Source organism: Mastomys coucha, unplaced genomic scaffold, assembly GCF_008632895.1.
Source record: "Mastomys coucha isolate ucsf_1 unplaced genomic scaffold, UCSF_Mcou_1 pScaffold15, whole genome shotgun sequence".
In the NCBI taxonomy this organism is placed as follows: Eukaryota; Metazoa; Chordata; class Mammalia; order Rodentia; family Muridae; genus Mastomys; species Mastomys coucha.
The window spans coordinates 6211968-6221341 of NW_022196897.1; the positions used below are offsets into that span (position 1 = coordinate 6211968).

The following is a 9374-nucleotide window of genomic DNA, read 5'->3' on the forward strand; positions in this document are numbered from 1 at the left end:
GAAGAAAGAAAGAAAGAAAAAACCAACAACAAAAAAACAACTAACCAGCACACCATCTGAGTAAAATCTTGCTAATTTTATGATCAAATTAAATCCAGAATCTGATCACTTCATACCAATATCACTGCTACCACCCAGGTTCTACATGACCATTACTTCTCTAAAAAAATGAATGCCTTATCCTTGGCACAAAGACATGACCATTTTGAAATTTACTTCAAATCTGTTCGACACTCACTCCACAACTTAATTATGAGAAAAAAATAAATGTCCTTATAATGGCCTGCAAGCCTCTGTATTTAGCTGCATTACCTCTGTCCTTATTACTAGGACCTGGATCTTTCTATTCTCCAGCACTCTGCTCTAACAATACTGGCTGCTAGTCCTTCAAACACTCAACATACTCCTGTATCAAGACCTGTGACTCACTCTCTTCCTTGAATGCTTGATGCTCCTCCATCACCGTATAATCTGAATGTTTGAGTCCTTCTAAAATGAGTATGTTGAAGTCCAAGCCCCAAAGTGATAATGACCAAGAGATAGTACAGCTGAGAATTGACAGGTTATAAGGCTAGAGTACTTATGAATAGAATCAATGCCTTATAACTTCTCGTTTCCTTCAGAAGCCTCTGCGCATCTGCTATTTATATATACCTATTTACATTCACTATTCATGTTCCCATCCCAACTAAACTATTAACCTAAATGAGGCTAAAGGCTTTATGCTTAATAAGATCCAGTGAATACCAACTAAGTGTTCACTGAGTAACAAAACTGGATAATTTTGCTACTTTGTCTATCCCAGCATCTGCTAGGCAACAGGAGATTGTTTGGCTCTAGCTTGAATATCACACATTAAACTTTAAACCAGTTGAGTTTATCTCTATCACATATCTGGTCCCTTGAAAGTCTTCCAAGAAAGCTAAGAATCAAAGTAAAGAACGTTCCAATCTATTTTTCCATGTCAATAGAATAAAGTTCCTTCTGGCTTTCTTTTCAATTTCAACACAGCTAAACACAGAACTACAGATTAAAATAATTTTCTGAATTCTTTTCACATTTTACCAATTTGACCAAATCTTCTTAATTATCTGTATGTATTTTCCCATCTTTCCTTATAAAGTTAAGGTCTCTAGTTGTTCATACTAATTCACTGCAAACTAAATAATATGAAATTACAAACCATGATAGCACACTGACGAGGCCAGATAACTAATCTTTTTAAATTATGTGCATACGTGTATATTCAAGTACAGAACCCTCAGAGGCCACATCACCTGTCAGATCACCTAAAACTGGAATTACAGGCAGCTGTGAGCTAAAAAACATCGGTACTAGGAGATGAAATCCATTCCTCTGCAAGAACAGCAAGGTCTCTTAACCACTGAACCATCTCTCCACCAGAGATAATATAAATTTGAGACCACTACTGCTAAGTCTCTATATTATTTTTAAAAGCTTACTTTCTACAAACTATTCAAAAGCATCATCAAGATTTGTTTTGATAAGTTATTGTTCTACTTTACTTTCTGTTGCTATGACAAAACACTGACAAAATAAATTTAAGGGAGAAAGTGGGTTTTTGGCTTACATTTCCAAGTCAAAGTCCATCTTTGAGGGAAGTGGAGGCAGGAACTGAAGCAGAGACCTCATAGGCATGCTGCTCACTGTCTTGCTCCCCATGGCTTGCTCATCTTGCTTTTTATATAACTCAGGATCATCTGCACATAGTAGGCTGGGCCTTCCCACAATAATCACGGCTAGAAAATGCCCCCACAGACTTGCCTACAGACCAAACTGATTCACGCAAGCTCTCAATTGAAATCCTTTCGTTGCAGATGACTTGTGTCCCCTCTAGTTTGTGTCAAGGTGACAAAATATGAGCCAGTGCTGTTATATATAAAACTCTCACTAGCTACAGATTTTAATAAATCTTTTTTTTAAAGATTTATTTATTTATTATAAGTACACTGTAGCTGTTTTCAGACACACCAGAAGAGGGCATCCGATCTCATTACAGATGTTTGTGAGCCACCATGTAGTTGCTAGGATTTGAACTCAGGACCCCCAGAAGGGCAGTCAGTGCTCTTAACCGCTGAGCCATCTCTCTAGCCCTCGAATTTAATCAATCTTAATGAATACTAAACAACCATTTAGTTGACCTAACAAGATGGCTCAGTAGCTAAAGGCATCTACTAAGTTTAATCCCTAGGACCCTCATGGAAAGAAAACACCAACTTTTAAGAGCTGTCCTCTGACCTCCATGTTTGCCATGGCAAGCATAATAAATAAATAGACAAACAAAAAATAAATGCAATAAAGAAGGTTCCTGGTGTTGCAAAGAAGTTAAAAGCACTGGATGTTCTTTCAAAGGTCCCAGATTTGATTCTCAACAGTCACATGGCAGCTCACAACTATCTGTAATTCCAGTCCCAGGGGATCAGATAGATGCCCTATTCTGGCCTCTATAGGTGCCGGGTACAAAGGTGGTACACAGACAAATATGCAGGTAAAGCATTCATAAACATTAAAAACAAACAAACCTAGAGCAGCATTGTGGTGTGTAATTAAGAAACATTTAAGACACTGACAGAGGTAGACAAACACATACACTAACATGGAAGACATTAAGCCAGGTATACTGTCACATCTTCAATTCCAGTAGTCCTTGAGGTAGGTGGATGGATAGCTGAGTTTGAGGCTAGCCTGGTTAACCTAGTAAGTTCCAGGCCAGCCAGTACAGCACAATGAGAAAGAAACCTTGTGGGTGGAGGGAGGAGGTAACTAACTTAAATAAATGTAAAAAACAAACAAATAAATGAAAAAAATTTAAAGGAATTATTTCCTGTTCTACCTAATCTAGATTTTTTTTTTAAGTTAAAAAGTGAAATGAATCTCCTGGGATTCATTTGAGTGAGGGTATTTATTCAGACTCTACCTCAAACAATGAGCAGCAAAAGAAGACGTGTAACTAACTTCATGATCATGGAATGAAAGAGAATTACCCAAGCTCTGACTGAGTGTAGTCGGAAAAGCCTACAATCTCAACATCCAGGCGAGCCTGAGGCTGGAGAATAACGGTTTAGAGGATAGGCTGAGCTATATGAAGACCCTGTCTCAAAAACCTAAGCCCAAATAAAAAGTCTTTAAATTTACATTTTCACTAATTATTGTTAAATACACTGCATTATCATTTACCCTGGAAATAAGGCATATTTTTTCTCGATAAGCAGGAAGTGGTGCAAGGTAACACTTTAAAATGACCACAAAACCACTGTGTATAATATTTTTAACTCTTAAGAAATGAGAGCTGTTAAGTTCAATACTGTGACAATTTTACACTCAATAATTTTATATGCAATCATGGAATTAAAATGCAATGAATGAAAATTAAATTTCTGTTTAACAGTTCAATTAATTTCTTTTGAAAGTTTCCTATTTCATAACTTATACGAACAGGTACATTTCTTAGCTAATTCTGTTAGGTGTGCCTTTTTGCTGTGTTGTTGTTGTTTTAGCTCCAGAACTTATATCTTGTGTGAAGGACTCAATCAGACCTTGGGTAATTCTCTTTCATTCCATGATCATGAAGTTAGTTACACGTCTTCTTTTTCTGCTCTTGTTTGAGGTAGAGTCTGAATAAATACCCTCACTCAATCACTTTCAAGTAGAAATAAAAGGGAACAAGAGATTTTACAAGTTAAAGATCCAAGTTAAAACCAGAACAGAAATCAACGCAGAGGCAAGGACCTATACGCAAGACTATCCTGGGCTCCTCTTCCAACAGCACCCTAAACACCTCAAACTCTGAGAGCTTCAGAGCTTCTCCTATGAGTCCTAGGACCAAGCGGGAGGAGACTTCAAATTCTTCCAGATTTCTAACTGCAGCAGGAACACTGATTGCAGGCTATAACGATTACAAAATACAGTGCAAGAAAACTGCTAACAGACGCTGGGCAAAATGTATTTCTGTCTTCCCAGAAAGGACGAGGGAGAGGGAGGAAGATGAAGTAAAAATATGTTTAAATGGGAAGATGACAATTTGGGGTGATACATGGCTACTGTGTCACACTTGAGACGGGATGAGTGTAAAAGCGGTCTGCCTACACCTCTCTTCCTTCTTCCTTCAGCCCAGCTTGAGGAAGGGGTGGTGGGAAGGATGATCTCCAGAAAGCCAAAGAAAAGGGATCAGCACTCCCAAGCTAGCTGCACCGCCCAGGCTAACACTTAGATCAGAAGTTCCGAAGTCCGGCGGTCAGTGAGGGACTAGGGAAGAGATGGCGGTCAAGCGGACCCGGCTGAGTGAGGAGGTCCGCCCGCCGCGGCCGGCGCGCTTACCTGCTGCACCCCGAGGAACTCGTAGAAGTTCAACTGCACCTCCTCCACCAAGTCGAACAACTCCAGGTCTCCGCTCTCCCAGGCGCGCACCGGCCGAACAACTGCCAGCACAAACAGCAGCAGCAGCAGCAGCAGCCACGGCGGCCGCACGGAGGACGACACCGGCCCGGAGCGCCGGCGCTGCGGGAGTCGCACGGATCCGAAGCCGGGAGCCCACATCGCGTTGGCCTCAGAGAGGTCGGTCGGCAGCCACGCTGTGCGCCCGCAGAGAGCGGGGACGTGGCGGGTGGCGCGGGCAGGGCGGACGGCGCCTGTCGGTCCGGAGCGCGGGCAACCGCCCGGAAGCCGCCAGCCAGGCTGCCTGCTCGACCGAAGCACCAGCAGATGCGGACAAGGCGGCCGGGGAGCTGAGATCAGTCGCAGCCCGCTCTCCCTTTCCGGACCCTCGCCCCGGCCTAGGAACAGCTGGAGAGCCGGCGCCAGCACCCAAGCTGCCGTGTGGGAGAGGTTTCCCCAGGCCTCAGCCTATCCCAGGCCTCGCTTCCGGTGACATCACGTCTCCTAGCAACTGTGGGGCGGGGCCGGGGCCGGAAGTGGAACGCCAGGCGCACTGGATTCCGGCCTTGGAGCACAGCCTTTCAGCGGCTGTCAGGTAGAAGAGCAACACGTAAGTCAGCGCTGGCTAAGAAAGGTGAACAATCATAGACCTCCATGCCGGGAAAGCCTACCTGTAGGCTTTCTTCCCATGCCTTCTACCTTGCCTTCCTAAGTATTGATATTAAAAGCATATTTCAGGGTCGATGTATTTTATTGGTTAGGGGCTTCTGTTCCTGTGTGTTTTGTTATTCGATCAGTAAAGATAGGATGAATTGAACTAATGCCTAAAACACACAGATCCACTCCAGTGTGGTTTGGGGGGATGGGGTCACAAAAAGGAATTTAACCAAGAAAAAAATTATACTTCTAAGTATGAATTAAGATTTGCAGGTGTATTCCATGCAAATAAGCAGGCTGTAATTTCCAGGAGACCTGAAGCCCCCTTCTGGCCTCTTCAGGATCCTGCACACACATAATACACATAAATTCAAGCAAGCAAACACACATACATATAAATAAAATTTAAAATATTCCTTTAAATCTGAAGTTTATTTCCTTAAAGTAAAACTAATCTTGCACCTAATATTGACTTTTTGATTAAGACCACTTCTTGCTCTTGCAGAGGACCTAAGTTCTGTTCCCAGTGCCCCTATTGGGGTGCTTCACAACCGCCTGTAATTCTAGCTCCAGGTGATCCAATACCCCCTTCTAGTTTCCACAGGCACCGGTGCATGTGCATATAGGCAGGCACATGCATATACATAAAAATTAAGAAATTTTTTTAAAAGACCCATCATCTTTACCAAGTCCCTACATTAAAGCAAATGTTTGTTTATTCAATGAGTGAAACTGTCAATATGGTAACCACAAATTTTGTTTACCCAATGTCCATCCTTTCCATATTTGATCATATTATTGAGTGCTATATTATTTGAAAATGGTGTGATCTTGCCACAACTATAGTAGTAGTAGTATGAGCTCTTAGCAGACAGTCCTGTATTTCTGTCTTGAACTCAGTGTTGTCCAAGAACTCCAAGGACCTACTCCATTTTCAGCGAGCTTATCGCTTTCTAAGGCCAAGCTGGTATAGAAGCAGAGCTGCCTCTCCAGCTCAGTGCTGCTCACAGACAAGGATTCATCTTGTTTGTTGTTGTTGTTTGTTTTTTGAAACAGGGTTTCTCTGTGTAGCCCTGGCTGTCCTGGAACTCACTCTGTACACCAGGCTGGCCTCGAACGCAGAAATCTGCCTGCCTCTGCCCCAAGTGCTGGGATTAAAAGCATGCACCACCACAGTGGGATTGATCTTGGGGATTCTTCCAGTCCAGTTTCAATGATGCTTTATTCTCTGAGACAATGTTCTTACTACAATTCAAATTTAGCATTTCTACATTACAGTTGTGCTGCAGGAGGTAACACAATTGAATAAATCCTTTGTTGACGGCTGGGCTAAGGGCAGTTATCAGCTATTCCTCTCCTGGTGACATTTACTGGGTCTAGGCATGGCGTGATCGATTGGCTTTGGTCTGCTCAGAGGGACTTTGCACAGATAAGAAGAGAGCAGTGAAATGTTTACTTTGAATTGTATAATGGACCAAGGTACAAAGAAGCCCCAAGCATACAGTCAGAGTCCCACAAGACACCTGCTAAGTCTTGCACATTGCTTGAGGTTGACGAGCTGTGCTCTTCATCTACCTGTGTAAGACGTGTAATGGCTATGCCTGGTTGTCAATTCCACTATAACTAGAATAAAGTACAATCCTTTGATTTAGATCTTCAGACAGGAAGACACACATCTTTAATACAGATCTTGAGGCTCACCTTTAATCTGTGCCATACCTTCTGCTGGAAAGTTACATAAGGACCACAGAAGGTGAAAAGGTTCATTCCTCTTTACCCACTTGCATCCACTTTGCCAGCACATCTGTTAGAGTCTACTTCTTCAGGATTCCAGCTTATACAGAAGATCAGCTGAACTACTTAACATTGTGGGACTGAGCAACTACTAGATTCTTGGACTTCCCATTCACAGCTGGCTGTTGTTAGTCATTTGGACTGCAGACTATAAGTCACTCCAATAAATTCTCTTTATTTATAAATAAATATACATATAAATACTCTATATGTATTGATATCTATACTGAGAAAGAGAGAAAGAGAGAGAAAGAGAGAGAGAGAGAGAGAGACTTATTCTATAAGTTCTGTGATTCCAGAGAACTCTGACTAATATAAGGCTGTAAGTCTATATAAGGCTACCTAGAAGGGGAAGCCTACTTCAAACACATGGACATTATTCTTCACACTCAAGACTATGACAATTACTTCTGAAGTTACATGAAGAAGATCTCTAGGGCCAAGGAGATGAATGCTTTTCTGGTTCTTGATCAAAACTTCAGAGGAATCTTGAACAGAAAGAGAATAGAAGTTGACTGAATCTTAATAACTGCATTCCAGTCACAATCCAGCTCTTCTGTGACTGTGTAGAAGATATCAGAAACTCACCCAACATGTCTAATTTCCATTTTAGTGGTAAACAAGCATCTATGTTGTCTATGGGAATTTTGTGTAAAACTCTTGGATATATGGTTGTTTTTAAATGTAAGACCTAACAAGAATAGGAAGTTTTGACCAATGATAAAGAGGAAGAAAAAAGATTAGAGAATCCCACAGATAAACCAGATGTTAAAACTTAGATAAGACCTTTGAAATGACTTATTACAAAATAAAGCAAAAGATCATAAGATGGAGGAGGGGAAGGTGGGTAAAATATATAACAAGGTACAGAATTTTAACAAAATCAGTGGGAAAAAAAATCTTGAAAAATATATGAAATCAAGAACTCAGTAAAAGAGTCAAACTGCAGACTAGTCATAGTAGAACAGAGATTAGTGGGTTTGGAGAAAGATCAAGAAGATAAAAATATCCAAACTGAAAGAAAAAGAATGGAGGAAGGATAGAATTTAAAAGTCAGGTGTGTAAAGAATAAACCTAGCATATGTATAACAAACCCTAAAACAATGGGGCGAGACACCCTGGAGCAGAAGTGACATTCGAAGGAATAGTAGTCAGTTTTACAGAAGCGATAACAGAGATAAAGCCACAGAAGCAAAATGTCACTCAAAATGAATCACAGATCTAAATGGAAATGTTGAAAATTTAAAAGTCTTGGAAGCAAAAACAGGAATAAATATTAGTGACCTTTAGCCAGTGATTCCTTAGATATGACACCAATTGCATACATGCTAAAAGTAAAGATAAATTATACAGAAATGATTACTTTTATGTTACAATATTATAAAAATTTAATAGCTGAAATAATCTCTAATTAAACTCTAAATATTTTTCCTTATACTAAGAGATAACTGTAGCTCTCACTCCTCATCAAAGACACTAATTTTTGCAAGAGACAGAGACCATTACAGAAAACTACAACCACCAAAATGGGAGCTCAGTCTCAATGAGACATCTGGCTCATCGTTCAAGATCAGTCCACCACAGTGGAGAAGTTGATCTTGAGACTGCTGGAACTGCATCTACAGGTCAAGAAATTAGGAAAGATAGATGCTGGTAGATTTCACTTTTTATTTTGTTTGGGACCCCACCCAGCACATGTAACATTGCCATCCCCCACAGAGGTACCCAGGTTTGTCTCTTCAATGATTCCAGATTCTCTCCAATGACAGTCAGTGTTAACTATTACAGATACTATTTAATTACCAGGCAAAGTACTCAGAAAGAAAGACATAAGCTATCTGATAGCGTAGCTCTCACTTTGGGCTAAAATCAAATTTAACTAGACCACATAGAATTGAGTATATTACCGGTTAACTAAAATAAAAAAATATATATATATATCTTGAAAGAACCAGTATTGGCCTACTCATTGCATGATTTAGAAATCCTGGTTCTCATTAAACCCTGAAATGTTCTCGTTAGCCTCTATGAGGCTGTTTCTCAAATACATGGATGTCTAATTCTAAGATATCATTGTTCTTTAATGGAGCATTATCGTCACTCAATAATTTATCTGCCCAAATACCATTCACAAATTTATATTGAGGTGACAAAGGTTAGAAAAATACTGCTTTGGAGATGCAGTTCCTTGGGAAATAATCCCTTTTGTATTGTGGTATTGAACTTTAATTGTTTTGAAGGTCCTCATAAACAAATGCAGATGTTCCTTGTGTTATAAATAATAAATACACTTCAAATGTGCTGGCACTATGGTTTTCGCTTCTGTGACTAAGATACAACTAACTCAGTCTCACCATGAACAGCAAGATGAATTCTAGAATAGGACTGATTTAATTTGAAACTTGGCTCTACTTCTTTCTAGGTGGTTTATTTCTGTACCTCAGTTTCCACATTTTGGTAACTACCAGGTTACCAAATTGTAAGGCTGTTTGGCAACTGAGAAAAACAGGGCCTAGTATATGGTAACT

At 40.4% G+C, this 9374-nt stretch overlaps 1 protein-coding gene across 1 annotated transcript in view; it reads right to left on the minus strand.

The window, feature by feature from the left end:
* Nucleotides 1-4876, minus strand: part of Dnajc1 (DnaJ heat shock protein family (Hsp40) member C1) — a 199953-nt gene extending 195077 nt beyond the window's left edge. The window contains exon 1 of the mRNA XM_031369105.1: nt 4339-4876. Within this exon, the coding sequence (XP_031224965.1) occupies nt 4339-4557 (219 nt within the window). The 5' untranslated portion in view covers nt 4558-4876. The remainder of the gene's footprint in view (nt 1-4338) is intronic.
* Nucleotides 4877-9374: the final 4498 nt, after the last annotated feature.